Consider the following 21,478-nt stretch of genomic DNA (forward strand, 5'->3'; position numbering starts at 1 on the left):
GATTCAATTTTTTATTTTTTTTTTGCAATAACCATTTTAATCGGAATTGCATTTAAAACCTAACAGGCTGCAAGGCAATGCCTATTTGACCTACTATAGGTTGAAATTTTAAGCCCACCAACTAACATGTCCAACAATCCAACCCAATTACCTAGCCTAAATTTGGAACATCTCGATCCTCCATCCGCCAACTCCAATGGTGTAACAATTGTCAACTTAAAACCATCTACTGTCTAGAGCCCGCCATCCACGGCATGCATAGGAAACATAGCTAAACACAAAAAAACGCAATAAATTAAAGACAAGACACCTCAACATCAAAAGATCAGACACCTCAATATCAAACTCGCAACAAAATCGCACAAATAGCCAACAACCCATAAGCATTATTCAACTAACTTAACTCTACATGCTTCATAACCAGCTCCTGCTGGAGAAAGAAAGTCGATCCATAATGTTTTTAATTTACAATAGTGTAATAAAGCAACAGTTAATAGTCCATTAGATTTTCAATATTAAATTTATTGACTATTGACAACTCTAATAACTGCCGATTAAATATTAAAGCAATGATCTATTACCGTGAAAAAAATTTCTAAAAGTAATAACCTCATACTAGTATCTATAAAATTTATTAAAGAAATTAAAATAAAAACTAAAATTATACTAAAGCCACACATAAAACTTTCAAAATTAAAGCATGATTCTCCGTCGATGAATGTAGGCTCTTATTACTTTTAGATAGCGGAACCTGAACTCAACCTCTTGCTTTTCTCGGACTGTTTAGTTTTTTATTTTGATTTTCTGTACAATTTCTAATTCCAATTAGTGTATTTGCATTTTCTTGTAACTATAATTTATAATTTATTGATAGTGTTTGTTTCTATAAAATAAAATTATCATAATAATAATAATTTAATTACATAAATTGACAATTTAACTGAATTTGAATTAAAAAATTGAGTTTATTTTTTAATTAGAGATTATTATAAAAAAACAAAAATAAAAAATTATAAATAATAAAATTGGATACACATAAAATTAAATAAATTCATTTACTCTCCAATTTTCAACCTCTATTTGAAAAAAAAAAAAATTAATAATAAAATTGAAACAATGAAAAGAAAGGTGGAAATGACGGAAAACAAGACAGTCAATTAGCATACACTTTTCTTTTTGAAATATTTTATTATATTTTTAAATATATAAATAAATTTAGTGCATTCAATTTTAATATAATTAATAAATTAATTTTTATATTTTTAAAATTATTTATTTAAATTTTTCTATAATTAATATATTTTTATTTATTATAATTTAAATATTTAAATCTTTTAATTTTTATTAAAAAACATTTAAATTTCTATTAATTTTTATTTATAATATTTTATTTAATTAACTTTTAATATTTTTTTTTAATTTTCATTCATTAAAATATTTATATATTTATAATTTTAAAATTTTTAAAAGATATTTAAAATTTAATTATTTTTAAGTGATATCAAATGATTTTTAAATAATTTATAAATTTTTATAAATAATAATTTAAAAAAATTATACTTTTAAAAATAGTTTAATTTAGAATATGTTTATTGATGATCGCTGGATTTCTTCACCCCGGTATAAAGGCCAGACCCATGAAAACAGTCCATGATCCGAAGGCTTCAATATTTCCCTCGAGAGCCAGGTCCAGCCCGCTCAGTCACAGGGCCGGACTCCGCCTAGACTCCTCAATCAAACCGGCCCAAACCTCTCGGCCCAGTAATCAGGCCCTCACCAGGCTGAACTTCAGCCCTACCATTCAACCCAGCCCGGAAAGGGGAAAATGACCAAGATGCCCCGCTAGTAGGTCCTTCCGCATGCGTATCAGAGGAGAATCATACGTATCAGAGGAGAATTAATGGCCGTTACGCATGGAGCAGGCGCCTGACACATCCGTACATACGGAGCTAGGCGACAGAAGACAACTAGCATTGTGGCAGAGAGACAGGTATATATATCACGGTAGAGGCCACGCAGGGGGGGCTCTCTTCTTCTGCTTTCTCCTTCCTGGACACTATTTGTATTCTTTCTGTAACCCTTGCCTAAATATACTACTCTGAGCCATAAAATCTGACTTGAGCGTCGGAGGGCCTCTGCCGGGGCACCCCCGGTAGGCCCCTGACCATTCTTTCTTATTTTACAGATCCTTTCACCAGGTAGAACATGGAGAGACCCATCAGGGAGCCCAACAAGAAAGGACCCAGAAGAAAACCAGATCTATCATGGACCAGGAAGAGGAAAATATTTATCAAATGGCGCCGTCTGTGGGAAACGAAGGGGACCTTTTCGTCACCAGAGTTCCTAAATCCACCCATTGAGATCCACATGGAGGTATGAAAGCTTATACGAAAAAGAAAGCTGGAGATTTACAGTAACCCAGCTGAAAAGAAAGACCCAGCTGGTTTAAGAATATCTTGACAGTCTCTTAATCTTCATTTTCCTACCCTTGTTGTTTATTTTAACATTTATTGAATTTTATTACTACTAACTTTTTCTTTGAGATCTGATGAGGTGAAACTTCAGATCGAAATGCTTGTCTCTGAATGTAGATTTTAATCTTTTCTGTAAAAGGAAAAAAGAATGAGAAGTATATATATATATTTGTTGAAGTTGTGAGGTCGGCATCTTCTTCCCAGGTTAGCAAGTTAAGGAGAAGATCAATAAATGAAAAATAGACAAGGTCGGACTAACATTTCAGGTCGGATAGGACATGAGGTCAGAGGATACACGATTCATAGCCATCCAACTCTGTTGCAGAGCAACGCCCCTCAAGTATCAGAGCAACCTGGAGATAATAGGAAATAATCAAATATCCAGGCAAGGTGGATAAGCTCCGACGCGGTATGCCGTCCAGCTCAAAGACAAGGTGACGATCCAATGTCGCGTCCAGCCATGGGTGTTACCGGCGAAGCCCGAAACCGTGCGTTGCAACAATAGAGAAAGCTCGGTCACCTCGAGGACGGGGAAGACAACCCAGCTGAAAAGAAAGACCCAGCTGGTTCAAGAATATTTTGATAATCTTTTAGATAATTTATTTTTAATATTTATTAAATTCTATTACTACTAATCTTTTCTTTGAGATTTAACAAGTGAAATTTCAGATGATGAATATCTTTGTTAAAAATTGTGAGATCCACAATACACATATGTAGAGATTGGATGGGCAGATCTATTGTGAAGTCCCAGGTAACAGGTTAGATAAGAGGAGTCCGCGAGGAAAAAGCAGGTCGGATGGTTGAAATAACAAAAATGGAAGGAGATCGAGTTGCCAAAGATGCGCCAACCTGAGGAGGAAGTCGCTGGTCTGGTCGAGCTCCAACAAGTGAGGTCGGCACGGAAATAAACGATGTCAGTGTTGCCGATCTCGTGGCCATCGATCTTGAGATGACCAGCGTCACCAGCGCTCCACGAGCTGCCAAAGACGCGCCGACCTGAGGAGGAAGTCGCTGGTCTGGTCGAGCCCCAACAAGTGAGGTCGGCGCGACCATGTAGCAATATGACTATGCAGGCCGGCGTGGAAATGAATGATGACGGTGCTGCCGACTTCGTCGTCATTGATCTTGAGATGATCGACGTCACCAGTGCTTCATGGGCGAGTCCTTCAAATTCGACCGATTTGGTGTTCGGTACCTCAAGGCTAAAAATTCCGCCGAGAAGTTTACCATCGTTCAGTTCGGCGTCCGTCCTTTCTGCTGTACAATAGCTGCACGATCCATTGTATTTACCACGCCTTCCACTTTAGAAGCTGCATTGCGCTCAGATGGAACAGCAGTCCCAGGAGGACCTTCAATTGCCAGCGGTCCCAAAAGATCACCGAGAAATCTGCCGAAGAAGTTTGAAGATCTACCTTAGGCAAAGTCCTGTTTGGCTGGGTCAGTGTTTGGTCTACTGAAGTATGGTCTGCATTGTCACTCATGTTAGCGACTTTGACAAGAGCAAGTGGGTCAACTGGAACAGTAGGTGGTGGCCCACTAGCAGAGCGTTGGTCAGTCACAACCAAAGCATTTGAAGTTTGTTGCTGGGCCCGCAACTTAATAGCACTTTGCTCTGCAGTATCAACTTCAGCATCTTCTGCTTCTTTTTTTTTATTTTATTTTATTATTATTATTTTTTTATTAATGCAGATTGACGCACATAGAACTTGGACATTTCAGCCAATATGCCCATTAGAGCTGCACTTTCCCTACTTAATGCAAAATACTCCACTGCTCTTTGTTGTATTTCGGCATCAATGCAACTTTCATATTTGTTAAATATTGCCCAGATTTCGCTTTGAAGTTCTGGATCAAGAAGTTGAGTGCGCATCAAGATCTTAGCATAAGTTGAAAGAAGAATCAGAATGGTACGTGTCGATACAGTAGGAAGCTGAACGGCTCTGATTTTACGTAATACGTGGACACCAAAAAAAAAAAAAAAAAAAAAGAAGGCGAGTGAAAGAGAAGAGGAGTCTGTGAGAAAAAAGGAGGTCGGAGCCGTGTTTAGCAAAACAGAAAGGAACTCGGCAAATTCGATGACCACCGCGATAGATTGCTCGTTGAGCTCGGACCCGTGCGCGAGCTTAGATGCGATCGAGGTCGGAGCCATATTTGAGGTCGGACTCGCATGTCAGGACGGATGGAAAGCATCGGTGGACCGCCACCACCGCCGTACGCCTGTGACCCATCCACGCCACGTGAAGCGGAGCAGTTGCCTGTAAAAGACGACAAGGAATTGGAGCTCGAAATTGTTAAGAATTTGAGGAAATTGTGCGTTGAAAGCAGGAAATCCATTTCTTTAGCCATGGAGGCATTCCCTTCGTCACATTGGCCGCCTCAGAGATGGCAAGAATATGAATCACTATGGAGTTACTGTCGTGACAATGGAGTTAGAATTGTTGTTTGTGGTACTCCACTCAAGGTTATAAGGACAGTCCGATCTAAAGGTCAATTGATGTGAATTCTCCAAATCAATCTGTTCCTTTTGGGCCAAGCTCATATTTGTCTGCGCAATCAAGGGTGGTTGAGGAGTACACTATGTCCCAAATTATTTTGCAAGCAATGTTGGGTGGAGGAGCCACTGGTATGCTTGTAGTGGTAACAGGAGCGAGCCATGTTTTGTATGGGTCGAGAGGTACTAGGCTACCTGCAAGAATTTCTAAAAAGATGCAAAAGAAGAACCAAATAGTTATATTACTCGGTCTGGAAAGGCAATTGATTCGAAGAAAGGGAGAAGTCCCTATTGCTGATTTTTTGTGGTACTCTGCCGCCAAACCTTGCAGCAGAAATTGTTTCGATCGTGCTGAAATTGCTCGAATAATGAGTGCAGCTGGTGGGAGGTGAGATGTCCTACCCCAGGACGTTCAGGAAGGACTTGATCTTGGTTTAGTATCACCAGAGGTACTGCAGAATTTCTTCGATCTGGACCAGTATCCTCTGCTCAAGGAGCTCGGAAAATCCGACGACGAAAGCATTAAATTACTCGTTGAGGTCGGATCCGTGCTCGAGCTTAGATCTGTGATGGAGGTCGGATCCGTGTTTGAAGCGTTACCTTTCTTCCTGGGTTTCGGCTTCTGGAATCAGTGTTCTGCAAAGAAATATTTCTGGGTTTGGTTCTTTTCCATTCAATGCGCTTTTGCTCGTTTAATTATAAGTTTTAAGCTTTCGCAGGGAACCTCTAATTATTGATTTGGATTTGACACCTTGCAAGCATGTACTTATATCAGTAACTGCCACCTCGTTCATTTGCCAAGTGGGCATCATATTTCGGTTTTGGACTCACATTATAGAAAGAACTTTCATTGAACAAGCTTTTGGGTGAAATCATAGAAAGCTCCTGGCTTCGCCTATCTGCTGGGTAAGATTAAAACAAATAACAATTCTATTACTGTTGTTTTCCATGTTCTCGATAGCTATTTCAGGGATTTGAGCTCAAGATAACAAAAAAGGAGGAGAGAGAAAGCAGACTCGCGAGGAAAAATCAAGCAAATTGGATAAATTAGACAGCCCTGAACAGCAAATAGACGAGGCCGGACCGCACAACAAACGATGAAAAATAGGTCGGTGGAAGAACTTGAGATAAAGGTCGATGGAAAACTGCAGAAGAACACGAGTTGGGGGCTCGGACTACAGCAGGTCGGCCAAATACCAAAATTGTCAATTTTTCAAGATTGAGTTTGGTGGGATCGGAGTAAAGTGACGCGCCCACACAATCCATGCAAAAGCGGTCGACGTGACTCTTGATCACCAGGGGGTAGGTACCCAAATCCTTTATGAATATTACAACAATGCCATCGTAAATGATTTTCTAAAATTAGCTTACCCACAATCTACTCCTCCTGCAAAATATTAATTACTAATCATCGTCACAACCAGATATACTTTAAAATCAAGAATCTTCTACTTTACTTTCACTTTATGGTTTTGCCGTTATTATTAATTTTAGAACTATAAAGTGTAAATAATACTTAATCATTTTACAATATTTTACATATTTCGACACAATATTTTATCAAAGTGAAAATTGAAAAATCCTGAAGAAATTTACACATGCAAAAATATCGTTCATTGCATCTCTGAAATTGCATGAGTTAATACTTGCATGCATCTGAAAAATGAAACTAAGTGGCATGAGCGCCATGTTATTTATTGATGAATATTATTGAATTAACAACGAGCATTCTCGTTATATATGCTTCGTGCAAGCTCTTATTTTGCAGACAAATTCAGAAAAATGAACAAGACCTCAGTTAGGCACAAAATCAGCTGAGATGACGAAGCGACAGTAAGGCCATAGAGCCTGAATTACAAAGAAGACTCCGGGATCCCCTAAGAACTCCCGGGTAACCAAACAAGACCGGGATCCCCTAAGAACTCCCGGGAAAACAAAGCACAAACAGCCGGCGGGGCCCCGAGGTCACCCCGGAACAAAAATGGCCAGGATCCCGTAAGATCTCCTAAAGCAAAAACAGCCGGCGAGGCCCCGAGGTCATCCCGAAAATACAAAAATGGCCAAGATCCCGTAAGATCTCCTGGAGCACAAACAGCCGGCGAGGCCCCGAGGTCATCCCGGAAATACAAAAATGGTCAGGATCCCGTAAGATCTCCTAGAGCACAAACAGCCGGCGGGGCCCCGAGGTCACCCCGGTACAAAAATGGCCAGGATCCCGTAAGATCTCCTGAAGCAAAAACAGCCGGCGAGGCCCCGAGGTCATCCCGGAAATACAAAGAAGACTCCGGGATCCCCTAAGAACTCCCGGGTAACCAAACAAGACCGGGATCCCCTAGAACTCCCGGGAAAACAAAACAAAAAACAGCCGGCAGGGCCCCGAGGTCACCCTGGAACAAAAACGGCCAGGATCCCGTAAGATCTCCTGGAGCAAAAACAGCCGGCGGGGCCCCGAGGTCACCCCGGAGCAACAAAGACCAGGATCCCCAAGATCTCCTGGCAAAAGAAGACCTCAAGGAGGTCCTGATAAAAGAAGACCTCAAGAAGGTCCTAGCAAAAGAAGACCTTGGTGAGGTCCTGGCAAAAGAAGACCTCAATGAGGTCCTGACAAAAAAAGACCTCAATAAGGTCCTGACAAAAGAAGACCTCAAGGAGGTCCTGATAAAAGAAGACCTCAAGAAGGTCCTAGCAAAAGAAGACCTTGGTGAGGTCCTGGCAAAAGAAGACCTCAATGAGGTCCTGACAAAAGAAGACCTCAATGAGGTCCTGACAAAAGAAGACCTCACAAAGAAGACCTCAATGAGGCAGAAGACCTCACTGAGGTAGAAGACCTCAATGAGGTAGAAGACCTCAATGAGGCAGAAGACCTCAATGAGGCAGAAGACCTCAATGAGGCAGAAGACCTCAATGAGGCAGAAGACCTCACTAAGGCAGAAGACCTCACTGAGGTAGAAGACCGGCAAAGATCTCAAAGATCTCCCGGAGCAAAAACAGCCAGAATCCCCAAGATCATCCGGTGCTACAAGCAAAAACAACTCATAAAGAACATAGTTCTGATCTCACATAAAAGATTGGGGCACGGGACCATAAATGAAAAAGCTAAACTCCGACCTCCCAAAGGAGCTCAAGTCATCAGGTAGAGAGACTTTAATCTCACACAACAGCCAAAAGTACCAAAGCATCATGCCGATCTCAAGAAAACGAGCGCAGTACTGGTAAACCCGATAAGACAGACCGAATTAAGGCAAGGCGATTCCTAAGCAAACTACATACCAAAATACAAAGCCAAACAGAGAATCAGGGGCAATCATGAGAGGCAACGACCTCGAGAATTGACCGCTCACACTAAACCAACTCAGCTGACCTAGAGAAAGGTCCAAGCAACAAAGAGCCCGCAAAACGCTCGAAAGAAGACAGCCCATAAATACTCAGGGGCAAAAAACATACACAAGAGTCCAACGCTCAGGCAAAAATAATAAAAAGGCAAGAAAGGGATACTTTCGACAGGAGCAGTTCTCATACCACACGGTCATGAATAGAGTTTAAAGATTTATCCCCTCACCAGTCATGGAATAACTGCTGAGGAGATAAAGGGGCAATTGATGATCGCTGGATTTCTTCACCCCGGTATAAAGGCCAGACCCATGAAAACAGTCCATGATCCGAAGGCTTCAATATTTCCCTCGAGAGCCAGGTCCAGCCCGCTCAGTCACAGGGCCGGACTCCGCCTAGACTCCTCAATCAAACCGGCCCAAACCTCTCGGCCCAGTAATCAGGCCCTCACCAGGCTGAACTTCAGCCCTACCATTCAACCCAGCCCGGAAAGGGGAAAATGACCAAGATGCCCCGCTAGTAGGTCCTTCCGCATGCGTATCAGAGGAGAATCATACGTATCAGAGGAGAATTAATGGCCGTTACGCATGGAGCAGGCGCCTGACACATCCGTACATACAGAGCTAGGCGACAGAAGACAGCTAGCATTGTGGCAGAGAGACAGGTATATATATCACGGTAGAGGCCACGCAGGGGGGGCTCTCTTCTTCTGCTTTCTCCTTCCTGGACACTATTTTTATTCTTTCTGTAACCCTTGCCTAAATATACTACTCTGAGCCATAAAATCTGACTTGAGCGTCGGAGGGCCTCTGCCGGGGCACCCCCGGTAGGCCCCTGACCATTCTTTCTTATTTTACAGATCCTTTCACCAGGTAGAACATGGAGAGACCCATCAGGGAGCCCAACAAGAAAGGACCCAGAAGAAAACCAGATCTATCATGGACCAGGAAGAGGAAAATATTTATCATTTATAATAGATGAAAAAAATAATAATTTCAAATATACTAAATATAAAGAAATTTAAAAATTTAATTTTAAAAGTATAAAATTACTCATCAATTACTATAAAATTTGAAAATAAAATAATTGTTTATATAATATAAAATTTTTTATATTTTAAATATTTAAAACGTTTAAATTTTTTTTAGTGATCCATTAACTAATGGAATTATAAATAAAATAATTTATAATTAGATCGATAGAAATATGAATATCTTAATTACATTAAATATGTAATCTATTTTTGTTTTTTGGTCTGAACCAGCAGACACTTAACCCTAGTAGCTACTGGACTAACTCATGGCTACCGATTTCACTTTCAGCTTTTAGCTGGCCGTGTTATTGTGACCGTATATACCGAGCCGTCAACGTTTCGAGTGGCTATTTTCACATCTAAGAAAACGTTACTTCTAAACAAAACCCACCGTCCTTAAGCCCTTTTTCTTATATTACTACTCAAGTCTCAAAAGCCAAACCATGTCTCTCCTTTCTCATTTCTCCCAAAAATCTCTACTCTCTCGCTCGCTTCGCCCTCCTCTTATATCCTCTCTCCGTGCTTCCAAATTCAGTTTATACCCTTCCTCGTTTCTCTGTTCTCAACTTCATCCTCTCTCCCAGCAACCCTCCCTCGCATGCCACGTTACTAATCCCCCTTCTAGCCGCAGCGTTTCCATGGACTCTTCCTCGCCGGAACCCACCGTCTCTATCGACTCCCTTTCGGATGATTTCAAGAATCAGAATTTGGGCGCCGATGGCGGTCTTCATGACAAAAATAGTACTAGCAAGGGTAAATTGACGCTTGCAGATCTTAACTGGGACCATTCATTTGTTAGAGAATTGCCTGGTGATTCGAGAACCGATACCATTCCTCGTCAGGTATTGGTTTCTTGATTCGTTTCTTTGATCGTTGTCTTTCTCAATTTTAGTTATTTGGATATGTAGGATAAGTGCACACTAATTATGGGATTTTTAATCGTTTTTTAATACTACTCCTGCGATTTACACATTGAATTTTGAAATGTTTAAACTTGCGATTTCTATCCGCACATGATGAATATAATCAGTGAAATGAAACAATATCATTTTTTTCTGGCTTTTAGGGTTTGCGGTGATGATTCTTTAAAGTTTGCTTCTAATTATTTTGTAAGCTGGCGTGCAATAAAGGATCGAACTTCCATGTTTTGCTTTTCCAGGTATTGCATGCTTGTTACACAAAAGTTTCCCCATCAGCTGAAGTAGAGAATCCTCATCTTGTTGCGTGGTCAGAATCGGTGTCTGAATTGCTTGATTTGGATCCTAAAGAGTGAGTTGCCTCCTGTATTCCTGCTTGTTGGGAGTTCAATTGCATTCACAAGTTTCTAAAATATAGATATAGGTTCAACCGGAGACTTCTATTGGGAAGATGACCTAACCCTTTATCAATGTCACATCCTTATGAGTTTGTTATTATTTATTCTGTTCTATATTTCCTATATGTGTATTATATCAATGCAACTAACAGCTGACTTTTGTGCTGGGATTGCAGGTTTGATAGACCAGATTTCCCCCTTTTATTTTCTGGTGCATCTCCATTGGTTGGAGCGTAAGTGTTTGCTTGGTACTCTTAGTTCAATTTTTATTATTTCGAACTGGAATAACAGCCATAACAAGATTATTCATGTCCGTTTGTTTACTGTTCTGGTTATTTATTTTTCTCATAATTAATCCTTTCATCCTCTATTGACTTCCCTCATGCAGGTTGCCTTATGCTCAGTGCTATGGGGGACATCAATTTGGCATGTGGGCTGGTCAGCTGGGTGATGGACGGGCTATAACACTAGGGGAGATTATAAATTCGAAGTCTGAAAGGTGGGAGCTGCAGCTTAAAGGTGCTGGGAAGACTCCATACAGCCGGTTTGCAGATGGCCTTGCAGTTCTGCGTAGTAGCATTCGAGAATTTCTTTGCAGTGAAGCAATTCACCATCTGGGCATCCCAACAACTCGGGCACTTTGTCTTGTGACAACAGGGAAATATGTTACCAGAGACATGTTTTATGAGTATGTTAGCAGTATCCCAATACGATAAGTATTTATTGCACTTCAATGCATACATGTTCTCTTTGTACTACCATTAGATGCTCTGTTTGACATTGTTTGATTTTGGAAGAATTTTTTTTATGCATGGGAGATCTGAGTTTTTGTTGGATTTCAAAATAATTTACTCCTTTGATCCAAGAACTGCAAGCTATTCTAATTTTGAGTATAAGTATCATCATTTTCTTTACAGAAACAGTCCATTTACATATGTTTTGAACTTGACTTGAGGGGGCTACAATAATAGGTAGTGATGGAGACTAGAACAGCTGATAAGTCTCTCTTTTATAGAAATAATAATTTGATCTATATGGTTTTAGATGACAAGTTTAAGATGCTTTTCAGTGAATGCTGACTACAAGTTATGTTTGCTTATTCAGTGGCAATCCAAAGGAAGAACCTGGTGCAATTGTTTGCAGAGTTGCACAATCTTTTCTTCGTTTTGGTTCCTACCAGATACATGCTTCAAGAGGAAAAGAAGACTTGGACATTGTTCGTGCTTTAGCAGATTATGCAATCAAAAATCATTTCTCTCACATTGAGAACATGAGCAAAAGTGAGAGCTTATCTTTTAGTACTGGCGATGAAGATCATTCGGTTGTGGATCTAACCTCGAATAAGTATGCTGGTAAATTTCACCTTCTGAAAAGTATAACAAAATTATATCTTAGCAATACACCACCTAGACTGGATGAGAGCTGGTTGGGCAGTTTGCATCAGATCATCTTCCTGGATTTGATTAAATTATTCTCCTTATATTGAAAGAACGATGGTGCTTTATGGGGACTCATGCTTCCTTTTCCTGTCCTTGTGTGTTTTGCCACCTATAAGCATGACCTTCACCTGCTGCTAATGTAACTCTGGGATATGTTATATTTTCACTTGTCAGTTATGTTGGTTACTGTTTTCTTTCCTAGTCCATCTCTTTTTATCCATTTTTCTGTAATTTGTTGGGGCTATTAATTATCTTGTGCCCTTCCTGTTTTATTTCATGGAATATTTCAGCTTGGGCAGTGGAAATTGCTGAACGAACTGCTTCTCTGGTTGCAAGCTGGCAAGGGGTTGGTTTTACTCATGGCGTGCTGAACACTGACAACATGAGCATTTTGGGTCTCACCATTGATTATGGTCCCTTTGGATTTTTGGATGCTTTTGATCCTAGTTACACTCCAAATACCACAGATCTTCCAGGTAGGAGATACTGTTTTGCAAATCAGCCTGACATTGGCTTGTGGAATATTGCACAATTCACAGCTTCCCTAACAGCTGCCCAGTTGATTGATGATAAGGAGGCAAACTATGCAATGGAAAGGTATTCGTAAAGTTTTTATCCAGTCTAGTGAATTCCTAAATTTCAATCAGTAAGATATCTCTTTATTTTTCTACAGATATGGAACCAAGTTCATGGATGAGTATCAAGCTATAATGACTAGAAAACTTGGTCTACCAAAATACAATAAACAGTTGATCAGTAAACTTCTCAATAATATGGCTGTAGATAAAGTTGATTACACGAATTTCTTCCGGTTACTGTCTAATATCAAAGCAGATCCAAACACTCCTCAAGATGAGTTGTTGGTTCCTCTGAAGGCCGTTCTGCTAGATATTGGCAAGGAGCGCAAAGAGGCATGGATCAATTGGGTGCAGTCCTATGTGCATGAGGTACAATTTGATACAGTTATCTTGCATCTCTGATATGCATTGCATGATCTATCTTGCATTTAATCCCCTAATTCTTTTCCTTGATCATCATCTCTCTCTCTGCGCCAAGAAAAATAAATGAATAAATAATTTTTTTCTTCCAGTTTTGACCTTGCACACATGATCGGATTCATTATGGGGGCAAAGGGGCCACTTGCCCCATGGAAATCCTCTGCATATAAATATAATCAAATTATTCTAATATTTCCCTCACTAAATTTATCAATTTTGACTATGTAGTTCACTAAATTTATCAATTTTTACCCCATAGTTCATTTAATCTTTTAAGTTGCTTATTTATTGTACTTAGGTTAAATACAAATTTTATTATTTTAATTTTAATTTTAATTAGAATGCTATTTAACTTGATAAATAAATAAAATTACGACTAGATTAGGTCAAATTATTCATTATGGTATATATATATTTTTTAGGTTCAGTCCCACTAATAACATTTCCCACCCCTAAACTAAAAGAAGTTACATATCGCCTCTGCTGGTTAACATTTTTTGGATCCGCCCTTGCTGCACATGATGTATATACTAAAGGAGAAGGTGCTATCCTGGGAAGGATAGTTTGTGATGTCTGATATGCAATTATCATGTAATTCTTGTTTGACAAATAGCTGAGAAATAGTTGTTGGTCAAAATCCAAATACATAAGTTTTGGATAAGTCAATTACATTCTTCGCATTCTATATGATCACCAGAAGTTTCTGTAATCAATAGATGCAATTTTTTCCAAGTCGGCAATATGCATCCTAGACATGTTTATCAAATTATGCTCGATTTTTTGATGTGTCCCGTATTTTCCCTTGCCTAAACGATTTAAGGAGGTGTTTCTTATTTTGCATAGTTTTTAATTCAAAATTTCTTACACAATCCCTTCTGCCTGTGCAGCTGGCTGCTAGTGGTATTTCAGATGAGCAGAGGAAGATTCAAATGGATTCCGTAAATCCTAAATATGTGCTTCGGAACTATTTATGTCAGACAGCCATTGATTCAGCTGAACTAGGTGATTTTGGGGAAGTGAGGAGGTTGCTTAAACTAATGGAGCGGCCGTATGATGAACAACCAGGGATGGAAAAATATGCTCGCCTGCCACCAGCTTGGGCTTATCGGCCAGGGGTCTGCATGCTTTCTTGTTCTTCATGAGTTGCTTGCTTGCATTAAAAATTGCAAACTATATTTGTAGCTTGTATATAACATAGTTGAATCAAGTTTTCTTTGAGAGTCCGGAGGATAAAATGTAGAATGCGCGTTTCTTTTCGTTGTTAGAACGGTTTATAGGCATAAAAATTGTATTTATTATTTATTTTTTTGTTGTGTTGTTAATTATCCTTATTATTTATTTGTTTTGCTTGCTGGTTTGGTTCACCGATTATTTAGATTTTGGATGTGAATGTGATTAAGATTTTTAGCAGTTAATTTTCTTTTATAAATGAATTGGAATTATATAGGTTTTATTGTAGTCTATACATAGTTTTAAGTTAATCAAAATTGGTCTCCCTCTTTTGAGTTTGATTTAGTTTTATGTCCGGAATTGAATGATGGCTATGGCTGCGTATAAAAATATGACCTTCTAGGTGGAGAATGTGAGTTTTTTGAAATCAGGTGTGCTGGTTTAGTTGGTTAGTAGTTTACGAAAAATTCACCCGTACTGATTTAGAAGAGTGATTGATTGATTGATTGATTGATTGATTGATTCCTAGTAACATTTATTTTTATCATTAGATTAAAATTTATTAAAGTAATATCAGTAAAAATAATTTTGAGTTGTTGAATTAAAAAGAAATAAAAATAAAATGTGTTAAATCGATCTCAATCTTTTATTTTTGGGAAAATTATTTTTTAGTCCCTCAGGTTTAACGTAATTAACACTTCCGTCCCTCTATTTTGGCGACCCAACACTTAAGTCCCTCACTTTCTCTTCCGTCCAATTTCGTAGTCCTTCCGTTCATTTAAACCGTTTGGTCAAAGAGTCAAAAGTGAGAGGTGATAATTTTTTCCAAAAATACCCTTCTCTTAATGTGAAATTCCTTTTTTTTTTTCTCTTTCATGCTTTCTCCCGTTGAAGAAGAAGAAGAAGAAGAAGAAGAAGAAGAAGAAGAAAAAGTTGCTGGGTAGGAAGAAGAAGAAGAAGAAGAAAGATTTGCTGGGTAGGAGGAAGAAGAAGAAGAAGAAAAAGTTGCTGGGTAGGAGGAAGAAGAAGAAGAAGAAGGAAGAAGAAGAAGAAGAAGAAGAAGAAGAAGAAGAAGAAGAAGAAGAAGAAGAAGAAGAAAGATTTGCTGGGTAGGAGGAAGAAGAAGAAGAAGAAAAAGTTGCTGGGTAGGAGGAAGAAGAAGAAGAAGAAGAAGAAGAAGAAGAAGAAGAAGAAGAAGAAGAAGAAGAAGAAGAAGTTGCTGGGTAGGAAGAAGAAGAAGAAGAAGAAGAAGAAGAAGAAGAAGAAGAAGAAGAAGAAGAAGAAAAAGTTGCTGGGTAGGAGGAAGAAGAAGAAGAAGAAGAAGAAGAAAGAAGAAGAAGAAGAAGAAGAAGAAGAAGAAGAAAGATTTGCTGGGTAGGAGGAAGAAGAAGAAGAAGAAAAAGTTGCTGGGTAGGAGGAAGAAGAAGAAGAAGAAGAAGAAGAAAGAAGAAGAAGAAGAAGAAGAAGAAGAAGAAGAAGAAGAAGAAGAAGAGGGTTAATTTTGTCAATTCACGTGTCCCAAACGGCTATTTTGAACGGAAGGACTGCGAAATTGGACGGAAGAGAAAGTGAGGGACTTAAGTGTTGGGTCGCCAAAATAGAGGGACAGAAGTGTTAATTACGTTAAACCTGAGGGACTACAAAGTAATTTTCCCTTTATTTTTTGACCGGTTTTGAGACCCTGTATGTAGTTATGTACCTCTTAGTTTATTGTTCATGCGGAATGCCGAAAATAGTCTTTCCTTGTCCGATTCTCTCTCTCCTTGGCCCTAGACTGCTTTCTTACTCGTGAAATGGTTTTTGGCAAGATAAGATGGATAGGATTTCTGACTTCCTATACCTAACAAATAGGGCATGAGGGCTTCAAGACTATGATAAGACAGTCCTGTCTCGATCCTTTTTCTATTTCTTCCTTCTTTTCACTCCGCTAGTCCTTTGATCACTCTGAAATTATAAAATGAAGGGAATAGTGTTGAAAATGAGGGATCAATCTGAAATTGTACAATGAAGGGAATAGTGTTCCCTTCTGCACAAAACGACACAAACTGATCCATTTCCAGCCTCACTGTTTCCAGCTTTCTTCCTGAAAAACTAGTTTCCATTCCGATTTCACTCGACGCCCTCTTCTACTTCCCCATCAGTTACCACCGATACCCACGCCTCCATTTCCCCAACTCACCACAAACCCAAAATCACCATTTCCTGTCACCCATCCCTTGATCATCTGCTCTCCACCATAACCACAACATTTCCTTCGGCAAATTCGTCTCCCTCAACCTCAATTTCAAATCCCATCTCTTCTCTCGACCTCCACAGAAACGCCACCACAGCCTTCTTTCCCATTGAAATACCCATTATGCCTCTCCAAACCAGACTCACGACACCACATCACTCCCTTTCACGATAGCCCCAACGCCATTCTATCGATCTTCCCCAAACTCTCGCACCATTATCCACTAAACGGAGCTCACGGAGCACAACAATTTCAACTCCTTCAACTAGCAGACCTCCATCCTCACCAACATTTCTGTACACAAGTTTACTATGAAAACTTAAATTTTGAAATTCAGATCCATCGTATCCATCTTCAGCAGTCTCTGTTCTTTCCCTCCCACAAAGCTTCATTGCCTTCTTCTGCTCCACCATCGATTTCAGAGACCAGACCCAGCTTTCGACGACTCACCATGGCAGCAACGATGCCCACAGAATCGGAAATGTTCAGACCAATCGAGCCCTTCACCAGCTGAAGCAGAGTCATCCTCCGAGCATCCGCTGGCTTCTGGACAGTAGCTACACGACTGGGGCAGAGACTCATTGTTGTTCAATCGTCACTCAAGGATTTGGGTATACCTTAATTTTCATTTCATTAGTCTTTTATTTTATTCTATTTCTTTTGTTTTTCCCTGCTTTTCTTCTTCAATGAATGGTCCCTAATTCTGAGAAATGTTGACAATGGATGGGTATGTTTGGGGTACGAACTTCTATCTGTTATCTGGGTACCTGATTTGATGCATTTTTAAATTATTTTTTTTGAAAGAAAAATCATCATTTTGGTTGCACTCTGTATTGATTTAGTTTATTGTCGCTGTTTGTTGAAGGAGTAAGACGGGTGTTCCTTTGATCCTGTCTTCTGTGTTATGGTCTTTGGCACGAAGTTTTGAGTTCACTTTTACATGCTTATTAGCCGACAGTAGAGTGAAATGGTTGAGACTAGCTTTGTGCTCATGTTTATTAAGCATGTGAGTTTCATTTGAAGTTTTAGCTCATTGATTCGTGGATATTGGTGCCGAACATAAACTTTGCAATTTAGAAATTGCCTTTTGGGGTTTGTTCTGAAATATACTAATATGATGTTGTACGAGGGAAGGAAGAGTTGATTGTGCAGGCCTTTGAGTGTTGTTAAAAATTGGAAACGAAAGATTCACTGTTAGATCCCGAATTTTCGATGCCTAATAAGAGTTTTGTTTTAAAAAATAATAATAAGATTAAAATATTTTTAAAAGGGTTAAGAGATTCAATAGGAGCTTTCCTTTGAATCTTCTTATACCAATTTAATTAAATTGTAAATTTATAATAATAATAAGATTAAAATATTTTTAGAAGAAGTTAATGGATTCATTATGCATTTTCTTTTGAATTTTTTTTCTTTTAAAAGCAAAACTACCGATTGTATTAATAAATTTCATCAAACAAAGAGATATCATCCCAAACAGAGAGATAATTATGTCTAATAGATTCTCTAACCAAATTATGCCTAATAGATTTTATAGCCAAAGTACTAGAGCAGCTAGAGTAGCATTACAACGAACCCATCTAACAGAAATATGAGTTCTAGAGTCTCACAAAGATTTACAATCATTCAAAATGAAACTCCTGCATAAGATAATTTGGCAAAGATACTCCTCCTTTCTCATCTCTCGAGCATAAATCATTAAAGTCTCCGAACAAAGTCACAGAAGAGAGCTTCTACGAGATAAATCTCGAATAAGATTTCAAGACCGATGTCGTTGCGATTCCGGAAACCCATAATAACCCGTAAACCTATATTGAACATTACCTTCCGAAACAATTGAATCAATAAAATTTGAAAAAAAGTCAACCACAAGAAAAGCCAAAAATAGACACATATTCTTCCACATTAACGAAAGACCTCCTCCCAATTCTTGTCTATTGACTGAGAAGTAACCATCAAAATGTAAAAAATTATGAAAAAAATTCCATACGAGAATTAAGAGTTTTTGTTTCCATAAAAAATAAAATGTTCGGCTTATAACTAGTAACTAAATCCTTCAATGCATTAACTGTCCGAGATTGCCGAGTCCTCGGCAGTTCCAATAGAGGACGATCATTGCTTTCGACTATCCCGACCTTTAATGGGATGAGCCGTTTCACTGTTGTCTATCAAATTAACATTCACAGGAGTGTTGTAAGGGCATCCTGTTGAGAGGAAGGAAAACCTGAACCAACGTTATGTTTAGTGTTTCTTGACTTTTTTTAGCATCATCATTTATTCGGGCTGCGATCTCCTCATCAAGCTTATTAGAACTGCCTTGGCCCATAGAATTATTGTCCATGTCCATAATATGGTCATCGATCTCCTTATTTACAATGGGTTGTCTTTTGCCAAATAAGGAGAATTGCCTATTATGTGCTGCCAAATTAGTGTTTTAAAAATTGCTAGTTGATGCCAATTCTGCTACAAATTCCGGCGGAGCAGAATTGCCGGAATCACGCAGCTATAGGCTTGTCAGTCTCTAGTTTCGATGAACAGGTGCTCTGAGGAAATCACCCCAACCAAACTTGATATCTTCTTTCTTCAATCTCAGCTGCAAGTTACAGAAAGTCTCCACGTGATCCAGTTTCCCACATAAATAGCAAAAGATAGTAAGTTTTTCGTATTCAAACTTCATAGTAAACACAGTACCATCATCTCTAACAAACTTTTTCCGCCGTTTCAAAAGTTGTCGAATGTCCAAACAAACTTTAATTCTCATAGGGTCCGGCGACATAACTGAAGCATTTTTCATATCATACTCTTTATAGTGGCCAACTTCTCGTTATGATACCCAGAAGAGAGGTCTTTAATCAGAATCCAAAAATCAGAATGAGTTAGAGGGATATGGAGAGGATTTTCGTTACCTTGTATCTTCTTCTAAACAAGCAGGAATCGATTGTATAACCAAGAGCTCCCATTTATTATATTTTCAAAATCAACATTATTAAAAAGCTGAAACAGATATCTTTTTACCTCTAATTTTATAATAGATAACCCTCTAAAGGATGCCATAAATCTGCCAAAAAGGTCTGCATATTCTTACTATGTAGAAATATAAGTGACGATCGGAATATGTGTGGAACTCTTAATAGGGGCAACAACTTCTTCTTCTTTTTCATCAATAGTTAATTGACGCAGATCGTCTTTCATGGAGGAGAGGAAAGAAGAAGTTAGGTTTAAAAAAGAGAAAAAGGAGAGAGTATCGAATCACAAAGGGACCACAGAGGAAAACTTGTATCGAAAGTTTACCAGCTATCATAAATTTTCTTTTGGATCTTATAACTCTAATTTAATTTAATTTTTTTAAAAATATTTTAGGAGTTAATAGGCATTTTGCTTTGAATCTTCTTACTCCAATTTAATTAAATTTAAAGGGTAATAATGATAAAATTAAAATATTCTTAAAGGCTTTAAAGTTCAATAGTCGTTTTTCCGTTGGACCATTGTTAGTATGATTATTCAATAGGCTTTTTCTTTTGAATTAAGTGAATCAAATTTTTAAAAAATAATAGGCATTTTTCTTTAAATGGCCTTGCTTTATTTTAATTAAAATTAAAATAATAATAATAACTACATAAAACTAAGTAATAGAAGAGCCAAAATGGTTCCCGGTTACGGTGCTGAAGCATCTTAACATCCTTGTTTTGTTCCTTTGCTCGCTGTTGAGTTCAACTGAGTTCCAAGTCTTTTATAAAGTAAGTTTTTTCTCGCATCTCTTTCTACAAATTTCAATGTGATACAGTTCAATTGATCTCATTCCTTGGTGCTCTAGAGTCATCTCTTGTTCAAAGGGTTTACCCACCAATTGTTTGATGAAATGCCTTCATGGATTTTTGGGTTTGGATATTTACATTTGTGGGGTTGTTTTTGCTCGCTCTTACTTTGAGATCTATAAATCTTAAATAGGCGAATCATATATACTTTTGTCCACATTAGAATATGGTTCCCATGTGATCTCTCATTAATTTGAAACAGTGTCATGTGATAATGAAATCAAGAAAGGTATTATTTATATTTCACGGTTTGCAGGGAAATGAGATCTTCACGAACTCTTCAGGTTTGGAAACTTGGAACAGTCAACTACTTGGAGGCACTGAAACTGCAGGAAAAGCTGGCCTCTGATAGAAAAGCTCATAAAATTCCTGATACTCTCTTGTCCCTGCAACATCCGCCTACATACACCCTTGGCAAAAGGAGGACTGATCATAATCTATTGATCCCCTTATCTGATCTCCAGAAGCTAGGAGCTGAACTTCAGTATACACAAAGAGGAGGTGATATTACATATCATGGCCCCCGTCAGGCCATTTTATACCCCATTATTTCTCTTCGTGAGATTGGACTTGGTGCTCGGAGTTATGTGGAGAAACTTGAATCGACTATGATTGAATTGGCGTCGCTATATGGCGTCAAAGCTTGTGCTGGACAAAAGGGTGAAACCGGTGTTTGGGTTGCAGACAGAAAGATTGGTGCAATTGGAATTCGTATATCATCTGGAATCACCTCTCATGGATTGGCATTTAATATTGATCCTGATCTAAATTATTTTAAGCATATTGTACCTTGTGGGATTGTGGATAAAGAAGTTACATCTTTGAGAAGGGAGACAGGTACTCTGCTTCCTTCTGATGAAGTAATTCACGAGCAGTTGATTTCTTGTTTTGCTCGACTATTTGGTTTTAGTAGTCTTATTTGGAAGGAAAGTAATTCAGTATTGTCAGGTGATAGGAAAGTGAAAGATATGTGATTGCGAATGCTTTAATGTTGTCATATGATGAGAACCAGATGAGATAGTTATTATCTCCTCATAGAAAAACCATGTAGCATTTGCCCTGTATAATTGATTTATTCCTTGGAGGAAAATCAATGGAAGTTGTTGATAATTTTCTATGTTTGAAAGTTGAATCTGTTTGAGAAATCTGTGTGGATGTATCACACGTGTGTAGGAAA

General features: G+C 38.6%; 2 protein-coding genes across 3 annotated transcripts; both read left to right on the forward strand.

Moving 5' to 3' along the window:
- The first annotated feature begins 9,740 nt into the window (after nt 1–9,740).
- On the forward strand, nt 9,741–14,385 carry LOC110599952 (protein adenylyltransferase SelO). Its single transcript, XM_021736597.2, has 8 exons — nt 9,741–10,173; nt 10,491–10,600; nt 10,823–10,879; nt 11,035–11,334; nt 11,751–11,998; nt 12,376–12,682; nt 12,759–13,032; nt 13,971–14,385. Exons 1-8 carry the CDS (start codon nt 9,775–9,777, stop codon nt 14,223–14,225), a joined length of 1,950 nt encoding a protein of 649 aa, XP_021592289.1. The 5' UTR covers nt 9,741–9,774; the 3' UTR covers nt 14,226–14,385.
- A 1,584-nt stretch (nt 14,386–15,969) lies between these two features.
- LOC110631295 (octanoyltransferase LIP2, mitochondrial) lies at nt 15,970–21,418 on the forward strand. Of its 2 annotated transcripts, XM_043950470.1 has the most exons (3): nt 15,970–17,097; nt 17,352–20,223; nt 20,558–21,418. In XM_043950470.1, the coding sequence occupies exon 3, from the start codon at nt 20,562–20,564 to the stop codon at nt 21,273–21,275; it is 714 nt and encodes a 237-aa protein (XP_043806405.1). In that variant the 5' UTR covers nt 15,970–17,097; nt 17,352–20,223; nt 20,558–20,561; the 3' UTR covers nt 21,276–21,418. The 2 variants fall into 2 exon arrangements, with proteins under 2 accessions (XP_043806405.1, XP_021634758.1); XM_021779066.2 differs by lacking the exon at nt 17,352–20,223 and having other exon boundaries at nt 15,972–17,097.
- Nucleotides 21,419–21,478: the final 60 nt, after the last annotated feature.

This window comes from Manihot esculenta, chromosome 14, assembly GCF_001659605.2.
Source record: "Manihot esculenta cultivar AM560-2 chromosome 14, M.esculenta_v8, whole genome shotgun sequence".
Classification (NCBI taxonomy): Eukaryota; Viridiplantae; Streptophyta; class Magnoliopsida; order Malpighiales; family Euphorbiaceae; genus Manihot; species Manihot esculenta.